The 15,475-nt window shown below is 47.6% G+C and overlaps 1 protein-coding gene across 1 annotated transcript in view; it reads right to left on the bottom strand.

Annotated features, from left to right (window-relative positions):
• Positions 1 to 15,148, bottom strand: part of ltc4s (leukotriene C4 synthase) — a 33,690-nt gene extending 18,542 nt beyond the window's left edge. Inside the window, exon 1 of the mRNA XM_073067083.1 lies at positions 14,991 to 15,148. Coding sequence (XP_072923184.1) covers positions 14,991 to 15,048 — 58 coding nt within the window. The 5' untranslated portion in view covers positions 15,049 to 15,148. The remainder of the gene's footprint in view (positions 1 to 14,990) is intronic.
• Positions 15,149 to 15,475: the final 327 nt, after the last annotated feature.

Raw genomic sequence — 15,475 nt, 5'->3', positions numbered from 1 at the left:
AGCAACCCAATGCATAAAAGCATGCAGACATGGTCAAGAGGTTCAGTTGCTGTTCAGGCCAAACATCAGAATGGGGAAGACATGTGATCTAAGTGATTCTGACTGTGGAATGATTGTTGGTGTCAGACAGGGTGATTTGAACATCTCAGAAACTGATCTCCTGGGATTTTCATGTCCAGGTCTCTAGAGTTTACAGAAAATGGTGTGAAGAATAAAAACTACCCAGTGAGCAGCAGCCTTGTGAATGAGAGAGGTCAGGGAGAATGGCCAGACTGGGTCAAGCTAACAGAGAGGTGACAGTAACTCAAACAAAGCATTATATTTGAATGACACTGTAGGGATCACCAAATCATGGCTGAAAGATTATAGCTGGGAGCTTAATGTCTGAGCCTACACATTATATCAAAAAGTTAGACAGGAAGGCAGAGGGGGTGATGTTGCTCTGTTGGTAAAACGTGAAATCAAATCATTAGAAAGAGGTGACAGAGGGTCGGAAGGTGTTGAATCATTGTGGATAGAGCTAAGGAACTGCAAAAGTGAGGAAGGGATATACAGAGAAGGCAAGAGATTGGACCTGTGAGGGAAAATGAATCAGCCATGATGAAATGGACACGATAGGCCAAATGGCCTAATTCTGCTCTTTCATTCATGTGTCTAAAAGTCTCATAAATGTCCCTAATGTACCTGCCTCTACCACTGCCCTTGGCAATGCAGTTCACACACTCACCACTCCTTGTGTAAAAAATCCTACCTCTGACATCCCCCCATCCAATCACCTTAAAATTACACCCCCTCATATTGGCCAGTTCCACCCTGGGAAAAAGTCTCTGGTTGATCAATGCCTCTCATCTTACACGTCACTATCAAATCACCTCTAATCCTCCTTAGCTCCAAAGAAAGAGGTCCTAGCTCACTCAGGCTGAGTGTTTCCAGCATTTCCTGTGATTCTCTTTCAGATTTACAGCCTCTGCAGTTTTTGTTTTTTAATTTTTTTATTAGTTTTTCAAAACATTTTACAAAATTAAAAACCCCAAATCCCAATGAGGAGCATTAATACAGAGCAAGGTTAAGCATACAATAACAATATGCTACAAAGGAAGAGAATTTAACAAAAAAGCACCTAAATTAAAGACAAGTGAGCTTAGTGTCCTCCCCAAGCCCCACAACACAAGAAAAAAACAACAACTCCAGACCAACCACCACACAATATAGAGAGTATAAGTCCGGACAGTCAAACTCCCAGACTGTGAATACACTTAGCAACAGAGGATAATAATGCCTACTACCAGAAAAAAAAGGGAGCTGAAAGCAAGGGACTGAAAAGAAAAAAAAACCCTAGTCAAGAGGAAGGTTATGAAAGTACTCGATAAAAGGTCCCCAGACCTTATGGAACTTTAGATCCGAATTAAGAACTGAATAATGAATTTTTTCGAGGTCCAAGCAGGCCATAATATCGTTAAGCCATTGCGCATGAGTGGGCGGGGCAACATCTCTCCATCTAAGGAGGATCAAGCGTCTCACCAGGAGAGAGGCAAAGGATAGTATTCGGCATTTGGTCGGACCCAGACATAAATCTGTCTCGCCCCAAAAACCGAACAGAGCAATTAAGGGGTTAGGTTCTAGGTGCTGATTCAGAATACCCGATAGTGTAGTGAAGACATCTTTCCAGAATTTCTCCAAGCTAGGACAGAGCCAGTACATATGGATGAGAGAGGCCACGCCCCTCTTGCATTTATCACAGAGCGGACTAATGCCAGGGTAGAATCGAGATAGTTTAGATTTAGACATATGGGCTCTATGAACAATCTTAAACTGTAAGAGACAATGGCGAGCACAAAGAGAGGTTGAGTTAACCGATTTGAGGACTGAGTCCCAGCTCTCCTCGGATAAGGAGATATTTAAATCCTGCTCCCAGGCCATTTTAATTTTATCCACAGGGGCCCGTCGTAAGGCTGCTAGTTTATCTTGGATAATTGAAATTAAACCTTTACCTAGTGGATTAATGGAGAGAAATAGGTCCATAGCATTTTTCGCAGGCATTTCAGGAAAGTTAGGAATTAAAGGAGCAGTAAAGTGTCGGATTTGGAGATATCTGAAAAAGTGAGCGTTAGGCAGGTTGAACTTAACAGAGAGCTGTTGAAAAGAAGCGAAGCGGTTATCAATGAAGAGATCTTCAAAATGTCTAATGCCCTTCCTGTACCAAACATGGAATGCTGAATCGAACGTGGTAGGTAAAAAAAAGGTGATTATGTGCGACAGGGCTAGAAATGGAAAACCCCTGGAAACCATAGCATTTCCTGAACTGAGCCCATATACGCAAAGTGTGTCTAACCAGAGGATTAGCTATTGATCTGGGCAGACTGCTAGGGAGTGCAGAGCCAAGAAGTGCAGATATGGATAATTCTTTAGTGGAGCTCAACTCCATTGCCACCCAGTTAGGGCACTCAGGTTGACCGTGGAAGAAAGACCAGAAGGCAGCACAACGTATATTAGCTGCCCAGTAATATAAGCGAAAGTTAGGTAAAGCCATGCCACCCTCTTTTTTAGATTTTTGGAGGTGGATTTTATTAATTCTAGAGTGCTTATTCTGCCACAGATATGACAAAATAATAGAGTCTAAGGAATCAAAAAAAGATTTAGGAATAAAAATTGGGATAGATTGAAATAAGTATAAGAATTTGGGGAGAACATACATTTTGACAACATTGATACGACCTACCAAGGACATAGATAGAGGTGACCATTGTACCAGACTCTGTTTTGTAGCATATGAAAGGTTGACAAAGTTTTCACGAAAGAGATCTTTAAACTTCCTTGTGACTGTAATTCCAAGATAAGTAAATTGATTATGGACTACTTTAAAAGGGAGATCTCGAAATATTAGTTCTTGTGCTTCTTTATTAATTGGGAAAAGTTCACTCTTATGTAAGTTGAGTTTATAGCCAGAGATCTGGCTAAACTGGTCAAGAAGTGAAAACATTGGAGGTAAGGATGTAGACGGATTTGAGAGAAAGAGTAATAAGTCATCAGCATAGAGAGAAACTTTATGCTCAACACCCCCTCTCCAAATCCCGGTCAATTCAGGACAGTTTCAAAATGCTATCGCCAGAGGTTCTATAGCCAAATCAAAGAGAAAGGGACTTAAGGAGCATCCCTGACGCGTGCCACGTTTGAGATTGAGCCTCTGCAGTTTTAAAAATTATTTTTTATTTAAAGATACAGTGCAGAATATTGTGCATCTTTCAGCATATTGAGGCAAATAAGTGCATCTTTATTTGGTAATTTCAATGCAAAATTTGGTAATTTCAATGCAAAAGCAGGACAAACGTCTCTGAATAAGTGCATCTTCCAGCATATTGAGGCAAAACACCCAGCAAGCCACTGATTTAACCCTAGCCTATCCACTGGACAATTTACAATGACCAATTAACCTACTAACGAGTGTGTCACTGGAACGTGGGAGGAAACTGGAGCACCCAGAGGAAAGCCTCGTGATTCATGGGAAGAACGTACAAACTCCTTACAGACAGTGGAGGAACTGAATTCCAAGACCTGGAATGTCCTAACTGCTACTCTACCGTGGCACACAGCTTTGTTGACTCTCTCTGATGCTCCTGATGTTTTCCCAGGGTTGCCTTTACCACTTCCTTAATAAAGCATTTCCCCTGTGGCTCGCTGTCAGGTAAACTGGTTGTTCCGCAAATTCCCTCTGCTTCCTTTGTTAACCTGTGGGGCTATGATGCATCTTTCCAATCTGTGGGAACGGATCTGGAGCTGTGGAATTTTGCAAGTTACCACCACTCCCATCAAAGCTCTGGGATGCAAATCAACCTGTCATGGGGACCATTGCCTTTCACAGCCATTAACTTCTCTAAGTCTGCATTTATGCTAATACTTAAGTGATTTCTTTCTTGGTTCCTTAAGGTTCTCATAGCTGGGGGAGGTGGGGTAATGGGGATTAGCTCCCACTATCTATTAAATGTGTCACTCAATGACAGGACCAATGAATGACAAAAACCATCCCGTGGGCAGTGGGACCCGCAGGCTGGATCACAGTAAGAATGCTACTGGGGAAGAGGCAGATGGTACTTCAAGTACCTCTGGTCATAATGACTCTGGGGAAGATCCTCTTCCAGGAACCCCAGGACCTGACACAACCAGTGCTGGAATGAAGACCCTCAGACTTAACAAACATTATATCAATATTGGCACTTGTAATGTTCCCACTCTAAGAGGCACAGGAAAACTTCACCTTCTCATCGATGAAATCTGCAGAATCAGCTGCGATATCATTGGAAGAACAGAGATCAGATGGTCTGACAGAGGTCATTTTACGACAAAGAACAATGTACTACTCCGGATCTGAGAAAGGAAGAGCGTTCATCTTGAAGCAAGGAATAGCTAAAGCAGTACTAGGCTACAACCCATTGAATGAACGACTAATGTCCCTCAAGCTCTTCCTCCTCTGCATTGGTTATCTCACTGTCAACTACTCACCAATTAGCCATGCAGATGAGGGACACTACAACCACCCACAAGGCCTCATTGATTATCCTCCGAAAACTGATGTTGTGCTCATTCGAGGTAATTTCAATGCAAAAGCAGGACAAACATCTCTGAATAAGGAAGTCGTGGGAAACAATAGTTTAGGAAGACCAAATGAACGGGGGACACGGCTAGTTGAGTTCTGCCAAGAAAACCACCTCTGTGTAATAAACACAATGTTTAGTCAACACCCTCGGCGACAGCTCCTGATGGTAAAACCAGGAACCAGATTGATTATATGCTCACCAACAGGAGAAGGAAATCAAATATTCTGAAATGCAGGACATATCCGGGAGCTGACTGTGATACTGATCATCAACTGCTGTTGGCCAAGATGAAGCTCAGGGTTAAATGTAAAGCGAGCAAAGCCACCAGTCAGATACGATCTCTCAGACATACCAAACTCTTTCAACACAGAGGTTTCAACAGTTTTGAAGCCTTGCTGAACTTACAAGAAGAGGTCGAACCGGAAGAGCTTTGGAACGCAACAAGAGATGCATTGACAACAGCAGCAGAGAAACACATTCCATCACGATGCAAGCACAAAGGCACAGAATGGATCTCAAATGAAAGGCTGTGTGCAGCAGGAAAGAAGAGATTGGTGAAAGGTCAGAAAGGAACAAGTAAGGAATACAGGGAGCTGAAGTGTGAAGTACAACGACGATGCAGGCTTAACAAGTGCCATACCCACAATGCCTCTGCTCCAACGTGGAAAATGAGGCCAACAAAGGCAACAGCAAGATGGTTTATGCTGCAGTAAAAGAACTTACCAGCACCTTCACACCAAGAATTGGTGCAATCAAAAATGACGGAGGAAACATTCTGACAGAAGATGCAGATGTGAGGGAAAGGTGGCTCGAGTACACCAAGAAACTCTATGAAAATCACGAGGATGAAAACTGTGACAAAGCCATTGACTGGACATCACTAGAACACAAACCTGAGCCACTACTGTCAGAAGTAGAAAGAGCAATCAAGAAGATTAAAAAGAATAAAGCACCTGGTCCAGACAACATACCAGCAGATCTACTGAAAGCAACAGGCACCTCAATGGCCCTCGTCTTGCACCGCATTATCTGCACCATCTGGAAGACTGGCAAATGGCCAACAGACTGGTGCAAATCTGTCTACATTCCAATTCTCAAGAAAGGGAGTCTCCTGCAGTGCAGTGATTACAGAACAATTGCATTGATATCACACGTCACCAAGGTTCTACTCAATCATCTGAGAGACTAAAGAACTACGTGGATAGAGAAATCACACTCGAACAGGCTGGCTTCAGGAGTGGCCGAGGCACCAGGGACCAGCTCTTCAACATGCGCCTAATAATGGAGAAAACGAGAGAGGTCAATACCCCTCTGTACATCAGCTTCATAGACTACTCAAAGGCGTTTGACTGTGTCCAATGCACCAAACTGCGGACGACAATAATTCAGCTGGGCGTGGCACCACACCTAGTGGCTCCTCTAGAAACACTGTATGCTGTGCAATCCTCCAGCCTTCGGACCACATCTGGCGAGACGAAATCATTCTGCAACGGGAAAGGAGTCCGTCAAGGCTGCATCCTTTCTCCACACCTTTTTAACGTCTACACTGAGATGATCATGAGACTGGCAATTCCAGACAACACTGGCATTAAAATAGGAGGAAGAGCCATCAGTAGTTTGAGATACTCAGATGACACAGCCCTGCTAGCCACAACAGATAAAGACCCACAAGCACTACTCAATAAAGTCTCGGCTGAATTTGCATGGCTGATAAATGGCAAAATGACCAAAGTTATGGTGATAAGCAAAACTGCAATTCAAGCTGACATCTACATCAGACACAACAAGATCGAACGAGTGTCCTCCTTTGTATAACTTGGTGCAGAACTAAATGACACAAACGAATGCAGCAAGGAAATAAGGCGAAGGCTAGCAATGGCACGCACAAGCACTACTGAACTCTGAAACATCTGGAAAGATAGATCTGTGAGCACTGACACCAAGATACGCCTCCTCAAGAGTCTCGTCTGGCCAGTAACCCTATATGGCTGTGGAACATGGACCCTCAAAGCAGCTGATGAAAAGAAGTTGACAGCATTTGAGATGTGGACATACAGACTGATCCTCAGAGTATCATACATTGAGAGGAGATCCAACAATTTCATCCTAGAAAAGACTGGTACGAAATCAATACTTTCGGAAACCGTTATCCAAAGGAAACTTCGCTATTTTGGACACATCTCAAGAACTGATGACACACTGGAACGCACTGTGCTTGAAGGCAGAGTAGAAGGAAGCCACTCCCGAGGCAGACAGAGGACAACCTGGATCGACAACATCAAGAAGTGGACCAGCCTCACCACCAGAGATGCAAGAGGTTTGACTGCCGACAGATCCCAGTGGAAGAAAGCGGTCACCAAGGCTCTGGCAGAGAATGGCACGTGATGATGATGATCTATTAAATGCTCCCAAAGTCATGTGTCTCTAATAGCCTCTGACAACCAAGTCCAGTTCCTGACCTTCACATGTGGCTTAGCACTCAGCCTGGCGGAACCATTTCTACTGACAGGAGAAAGGCCAAAGGCAGGTTACTGGTGCCTTAAAACCAGTCGGCTTTAAGCAGATCAGCCATGGTTGGCAGCTCATCTAGGAGAAGGAAAACTCTGATCTCAAACCTCCATTGCCTTGTGGCTATACCCACTCATGGGGAAGGCTTTGGGGGTAAACCCAGAGGGAAAAATCCGGAGCTGGAGTCCCTAGTGCATTCCTATATGGAGGTTCAACGCTGACTGGCAACTCCTTCTGATGCTGCTCATGCCAAACTGCATCAGTCTCTACCATTCCTTTGGGGTTATCAGATGCATGGAGAGGGGGAGCCTGTTACACGGGCAACAGCTCACTCTCCACATCGTACTGCTCTGATTTGCAAGTCCAGACAGCTAAGACGCAACACCCATGGTCGACCCCAACCGATGGAGTAATTTCTTGCTGATCCTGTACCTGTTAGTTTTGATTTTTCCAAATTTAATTGACCTACTCTGTCTGTTTTTAACCCTCTTCTTCCCTATCCGTTCCCTATCCCATTGCATCACAGTCTGTTATGGAAACACCAATGCCCTTGAATGGAAAAGCCTACAAAAAGTAGTGGATACGGTCCAGTCCATGACGGGTAAAGCCCTCCCCACCTTTGAGCACATCGACAGGGAGAGTTGTTGCAGGAAAGGAGCCTCCATCATCAAGGTCTCCCACCACCCAGGGCATGTCCTCTTCTTAATGCTGTCCATCAGGAAGAAACTACAGGAGCCTCAGGACTCGCACCATCAGATCCAGGAATAGTTACCACACCTCAACCACCAGACTGCTGAACCAGGGAGGATCACTTCTTTCACCTCCACCCACAACCTACAGACTCACTTTCAAGCACTCTACAACTCATTTCTCAATACTCTTTATTTAGTATTTGCAGAGATTGTCTTCGTTCGCAGTTTGGGTGTTTATGTCTCAGTCATGTTTATGATGTTTGTGGGTAGTTTTTCATTGATTCTATTGTATTTCTGTTTTGCTGTGAATACCTGCAAGAAACTGAATCTGAGGGTTGTGTCTGGTAACATATACATACTTCGATAATAAATTTACTTTGAACATTGCCCATCTTCTACCATTTCCCTCCCTCTTCCGAGCTTCATCCGCCCGCTTCACACACACACAGGTGGTTCCGACTGTTGTTTGCCTCTCCCCTCTCTCCCAATGGTCTCCATTCTCACCTCCTTTGTTCACCAGAGTTCAGTGCTGGCCGCCCTAATCGGCACAGTATCACAGCAGTTACTGTAGTTTACAGTCCTACAGCTGTGTGCCTCTCCCCTCCCTCCTAATGGTCTCCGTTCTCACTTCCTATGTTCGTCAGAATCCAGCACTGGCCGCCCGAAGGCTGGTTCAGGATCACAGTGGTTAGTGTAGTCTAGAGTGCCAGCAACCCGGACCCGAGCTCAATTCCTGCCACTGTTCATAAGACGTTTGTACGTTCTCCCTGTGGGTTTCCTCTGGGTGCTCTGGTTTCCTCCCACAGTCCAAAGCTTAGGGTTAGTGATTTGTAGACATGCTATGTTGCTACGGGAAACATGGCACCACTTGTGGGCTGCCCCCAGCACATCCTCGGTTTGTGTTGATCGTTGACCCGCTAATGCCACATTTCCTTGTGTTCCAGCGTATTTGTCACAAATAAAGCTAATCTTGTTCCTTTGTGTTGCTGCTTATCTCCCTCCAGCAGCTGTCTCTCACCTTCTCTTGCCCCTCCACCACCTCACTCCTTCCGTTTTATTCCTACCCCTCTCCACCTCCATCTATCACCCACCTGCCACCATCTCTAACTCTACTCCCCTATGCCACACCATCTGCCTACATTCTCACATCCCTCCTCAGTCTACCAATCACCTCAAAATCCTTCCTCTGTACCAGCACAGCCTCCTCTACAACGGTGAGACCCAACGTAGACTGGGGGGGGGGGGCACCTTCACTCTGTCTGCCACAATGTCCAGGATCTTCTGGTGGTGACCTGTTTCAATTTGACTTCCCATTCCAAGATATCTCTCCATAGCCTGCACTACAGCCACTCGAGTTGGAGGAGCAACAACTCATACTGTCTGGGCAGCCTCCAATCTGATGGCATGAACATCGATTTCTCCAATTTCTGGTAATTTCTCCTCCCTTACCCTTCACTTCCCTATTCTGGTTCCACTCTCACTTCTTTTCTTCTCCTCATTGGCCCATCATCCCCTCTGGCTCCCCTCCTCCTTTCATTTCTCCTGTGGTTCAATCTCCTCATATCACTCTTCAGTCGTTTATTTTTTCCACCTCTCACCTCCCTCCTTCTTACTTTATCCCCCCTCCCTCACCTCTCACCTCCCTGCTTCTTACTTTATCCCCCTCCCTCACCTCTCACCTCCCTCCTTCTTACTTTATCCCCCCTCCCTCACCTCTCAACTCCCTCCTTCTTACTTTATCCCCCTCCCTCACCTCTCACCTCCCTCCTTCTTACTTTATCCCCCCTCCCTCACCTCTCACCTCCCTGCTTCTTACTTTATCCCCCTCCCTCACCTCTCACCTCCCTCCTTCTTACTTTATCCCCCCTCCCTCACCTCTCACCTCCCTGCTTCTTACTTTATCCCCCTCCCTCACCTCTCACCTCCCTCCTTCTTACTTTATCCCCCCTCCCTCACCTATCACCTCCCTCCTTCTTACTTTATCCCCCCTCCCTCACCTCTCACCTCCCTCCTTCTTACTTTATCCCCCCTCCCTCACCTATCACCTCCCTCCTTCTTACTTTATCCCCCCTCCCTCACCTATCACCTCCCTCCTTCTTACTTTATCCCCCCTCCCTCACCTCTCACCTCCCTCCTTCTTACTTTATCCCCCCTCCCTCACCTATCACCTCCCTCCTTCTTACTTTATCCCCCCTCCCTCACCTATCACCTCCCTCCTTCTTACTTTATCCCCCCTCCCTCACCTATCACCTCCCTCCTTCTTACTTTATCCCCCTCCCTCACCTCTCACCTCCCTCCTTCTTACTTTATCCCCCTCCCTCACCTCTCACCTCCCTCCTTCTTACTTTATCCCCCCTCCCTCACCTCTCACCTCCCTCCTTCTTACTTTATCCCCCTCCCTCACCTCTCACCTCCCTCCTTCTTACTTTATCCCCCCTCCCTCACCTATCACCTCCCTCCTTCTTACTTTATCCCCCTCCCTCACCTCTCACCTCCCTCCTTCTTACTTTATCCCCCCTCCCTCACCTATCACCTCCCTCCTTCTTACTTTATCCCCCTCCCTCACCTCTCACCTCCCTCCTTCTTACTTTATCCCCCTCCCTCACCTCTCACCTCCCTCCTTCTTACTTTATCCCCCCTCCCTCACCTCTCACCTCCCACCTTCTTACTTTATCCCCCCTCCCTCACCTCTCACCTCCCTCCTTCTTACTTTATCCCCCCTCCCTCACCTCTCACCTCCCTCCTTCTTACTTTATCCCCCCTCCCTCACCTCTCACCTCCCTCCTTCTTACTTTATCCCCCCCCTCACCTCTCACCTCCCTCCTTCTTACTTTAACCCCCCTCCCTCACCTCTCACCTCCCTCCTTCTTACTTTATCCCCCTCCCTCACCTCTCACCTCCCTCCTTCTTACTTTATCCCCCCTCCCTCACCTCTCACCTCCCTCCTTCTTACTTTATCCCCCTCCCTCACCTCTCACCTCCCTCCTTCTTACTTTAACCCCCTCCCTCACCTCTCACCTCCCTCCTTCTTACTTTATCCCCCTCCCTCACCTCTCACCTCCCTCCTTCTTACTTTATCCCCCCTCCCTCACCTCTCACCTCCCTCCTTCTTACTTTATCCCCCTCCCTCACCTCTCACCTCCCTCCTTCTTACTTTATCCCCCCTCCCTCACCTCTCACCTCCCTCCTTCTTACTTTATCCCCCCTCCCTCACCTCTCACCTCCCTCCTTCTTACTTTATCCCCCCTCCCTCACCTCTCACCTCCCTGCTTCTTACTTTATCCCCCCTCCCTCACCTCTCACCTCCCTCCTTCTTACTTTATCCCCCCTCCCTCACCTCTCACCTCCCTCCTTCTTACTTTATCCCCCCTCCCTCACCTATCACCTCCCTCCTTCTTACTTTATCCCCCCCCTCACCTCTCACCTCCCTCCTTCTTACTTTATCCCCCCTCCCTCACCTATCACCTCCCTGCTTCTTACTTTATCCCCCCTCCCTCACCTCTCACCTCCCTCCTTCTTACTTTATCCCCCCTCCCTCACCTATCACCTCCCTCCTTCTTACTTTATCCCCCCTCCCTCACCTATCACCTCCCTCCTTCTTACTTTATCCCCCCTCCCTCACCTATCACCTCCCTCCTTCTTACTTTATCCCCCCTCCCTCACCTCTCACCTCCCTGCTTCTTACTTTATCCCCCCTCCCTCACCTATCACCTCCCTCCTTCTTACTTTATCCCCCCTCCCTCACCTATCACCTCCCTCCTTCTTACTTTATCCCCCCTCCCTCACCTCTCACCTCCCTCCTTCTTACTTTATCCCCCTCCCTCACCTCTCACCTCCCTCCTTCTTACTTTATCCCCCTCCCTCACCTCTCACCTCCCTCCTTCTTACTTTATCCCCCTCCCTCACCTCTCACCTCCCTCCTTCTTACTTTATCCCCCCTCCCTCACCTATCACCTCCCTCCTTCTTACTTTATCCCCCCTCCCTCACCTATCACCTCCCTGCTTCTTACTTTATCCCCCCTCCCTCACCTCTCACCTCCCTCCTTCTTACTTTATCCCCCCTCCCTCACCTCTCACCTCCCTCCTTCTTACTTTATCCCCCCTCCCTCACCTATCACCTCCCTCCTTCTTACTTTATCCCCCCTCCCTCACCTATCACCTCCCTGCTTCTTACTTTATCCCCCCTCCCTCACCTCTCACCTCCCTCCTTCTTACTTTATCCCCCCTCCCTCACCTATCACCTCCCTCCTTCTTACTTTATCCCCCCTCCCTCACCTATCACCTCCCTCCTTCTTACTTTATCCCCCCTCCCTCACCTATCACCTCCCTCCTTCTTACTTTATCCCCCCTCCCTCACCTATCACCTCCCTCCTTCTTACTTTATCCCCCCTCCCTCACCTATCACCTCCCTCCTTCTTACTTTATCCCCCCTCCCTCACCTCTCACCTCCCTGCTTCTTACTTTATCCCCCCTCCCTCACCTATCACCTCCCTCCTTCTTACTTTATCCCCCCTCCCTCACCTCTCACCTCCCTGCTTCTTACTTTATCCCCCCTCCCTCACCTATCACCTCCCTCCTTCTTACTTTATCCCCCTCCCTCACCTCTCACCTCCCTGCTTCTTACTTTATCCCCCCTCCCTCACCTATCACCTCCCTGCTTCTTACTTTATCCCCCCTCCCTCACCTATCACCTCCCTCCTTCTTACTTTATCCCCCCTCCCTCACCTCTCACCTCCCTGCTTCTTACTTTATCCCCCCTCCCTCACCTATCACCTCCCTGCTTCTTACTTTATCCCCCCTCCCTCACCTCTCACCTCCCTCCTTCTTACTTTATCCCCCCTCCCTCACCTCTCACCTCCCTCCTTCTTACTTTATCCCCCCTCCCTCACCTCTCACCTCCCTCCTTCTTACTTTATCCCCCCTCCCTCACCTATCACCTCCCACCTTCTCCTTCTGGCTTCTTCCCCCTTCCTTTCCAGTCCTGAGGAAGGGTCTCAAACGGAAACATCGACTCCATAGATGCTGCCCGACCTGCTGAGTTCCTCCAGCGTTTTGTGGGTGTTGTTCTGGATTTCCAGCACCTGCAGAATCCCTTGTGTTTACACAAAGTTCACTGCAGATGCTGTGGTCAAATCAAGACGGACAAAAAAGCTGGATGAACTCAGCAGGTCGGGCAGCATCCGTTGAAATGAGCAGAAGGATCTCGGCCCGAAACGTTGACTGCTCATTTCAACGGATGCTGCCCGACCTGCTGAGTTTATCCAGCTTTTTTGTATCCCTTGTGTTTACGATTCCCTTTTCCTCTGTATACTGGCCATCTCCTGTCTCCAGTCTCAGCCCAAAATGTTGACATTCTTTCCTCCCAAGGATGCCGCTTGACCTGCTGAGTTCCTCCAGCAGCTTGTTTCTCACTCCAGAATCCAGCCGCTGTCTCCTGTTCCAAGTACGTGAGATTCTGCAGATGCTGCAAGTGTCAACTCTTTCTTCCTCTCCATCGATGCTGCCTGACAGGTGAGTTCCTCCAGCACTTTGTGTGTGCTCCTGTGCCTCAAGACCTGGTATTCATTTATGAAGACTGATGCAGCATGTTTCATTTACTTCTAATTTTCCAATACACTCAGTGACCACTTTATCAGTTACACATGTACACCCGCTCATTAATGCAAATATTTAATCAGCCAACCATATGGGAGCATCTCAATGCATGAAAGCATGGTCAAGAGGTTGAGTTATTGTTCAGACCAAACCTCAGAATGGGGAAGAAATGTGATCTAAATGTCTTTGACTGTGGAATGATCGCTGGTGTCAGACAGGGTGGTTTGAGTATCTCAGAAACTGCTGATCTCCTGGGATTTTCATACCAAACAGTCTCTAGCACTTACAGAGAATGGTGTGAAAAAAAATCATCCAATGAGTGGCAGTTTTGTATACAGAAGCATTATGTTAATGAGAGAGGTCAGAGGAGAATGGCCAGACTGGTTCAAGCTGTCCTGAAGGTGACAGTAATTCAAATAATGACACGTCACGACAGCGGTGTGCAGAAGAGCATCTCCGAGCACACAGCAGGTCGGACCTCGGAGTGGACGGGCTACAACAGCAGAGCTCAGACGTACATTCAGTGGCCACTTTATTAGGTACAGGAGGTTCCCGATGAAGTGCTCACTAAGTGAGCATGTGTTCAAGTCTCTGCCTGTCATTAACTTCAGCCAAATTTTCCCTTTTGTAAACATCATTAGAAGCTTTTACCTTGTTGTTTCTGGATGGAGTCACTCCCATGTCAATGACCCACTTCCCCTTCTGGAACGTTTCCCGAGCACAGTTTGACTGTGTGTTTGGCAACAGTGAATGCCTTAGGTTATGAATTTGGTTAACTTCTCCAAGATGCATCTCTGTTATTGAGATTATGTTCCTAAAAAGGATATATGCAGGAATATGAACTGTTTGGCAAGTGCTATTCCAGAATCACTGACTTCGCAGTAGGGCTCTTCAATATTGTGCCGATCTTTTAACCTACTCCAACCCTTCCCTCCCACACTGCCCTCCATTTTTCTATCATCTCTGTGTCATCTAAGAGTCTCTAAATGCCCCTAATGCGTATGCCTCTACACGCCCCCCAATGCTCCAAACTCCATGTACCCACCCACCAAAGTTCAAAGTAAATTTATTATCAAACTACACACATGCCACCGTATACAACCCGGAAATTCATTTTCTTGCAGGCATACTCAATAGATCCACAGAATAACCATTAACAGAATCAAAGACTAAACCAGCTCGAGCGTTCACCTCGTGTGCAAACTGCAAATACAAAATTAAATTAACAATAATAAATTATCAATAACTATTGAGAACGAGATGAAGAGTCCTTGAAAGTGAGAGAGAAACTGTGTTTGCATTTCAAGATAACCCCGCGACTGGCCCCGTCCTCGCCAGCTTACAGCGGGAATTCCAAAACCGGACACTTGGCAAACTGAGCCCGCAGTTTCTAACCGAGAGTTCCGATGTATATTTTTATTAAACAAATGCAAATATCCGACAAAGAGACACCGTCCACACAGGGGAAAAGGAGCGTCCAGGACACACTAAGTGAGTGGATTCACCGCTTTAACCCGGACGACACCGCGATCCTGTCCGGTGAATTGATACGGCCACGGAGGTATCGTTCGCATGGAGAACCGCCGCCTTGCTGCCAACCTACCTTGCTCTAGGACGCCCAAGACGGTAACCAGCGCCAAGAAAACACAGTCTTCTAACATCCTGTCGTCCGGTTCGACCGCGGGGAGAATCTGACCCGCAGTTACGCCGGCAACAATTCTTCGTGCGGTCAGCTGGAGCCAGAGGAGGAGCCGGAGGCGTTTCCACAGCGCGCATAATCACCAAGCGCAGTTCCTGGGACACTACCCTGCTCCCCAGGCACGGCACACGCCCGGCCGAGCTCCCGGGATCCCTGTAGATACCGGCACATTCACCGGGATCCCTGTAAATACCGGCACATTCACCGGGATCCCTGTAAATACCGGCACATTCACCGGGATCCCTGTAGATACCGGCACATTCACCGGGATCCCTGTAAATACCGGCACATTCACCGGGAACCCTGTAGATACCGGCACATTCACCGGGAACCCTGTAGATACCGGCACATTCACCGGGATCCCTGTAAATACCGGCTCATTCACCTGG

The sequence above is a fragment of the Hemitrygon akajei genome, chromosome 15 (assembly GCF_048418815.1).
Source record: "Hemitrygon akajei chromosome 15, sHemAka1.3, whole genome shotgun sequence".
NCBI lineage: Eukaryota > Metazoa > Chordata > Chondrichthyes > Myliobatiformes > Dasyatidae > Hemitrygon > Hemitrygon akajei.
Note: the sequence above shows the minus strand (reverse complement) of the source record. Positions and strands in the feature narration are given on the sequence as shown.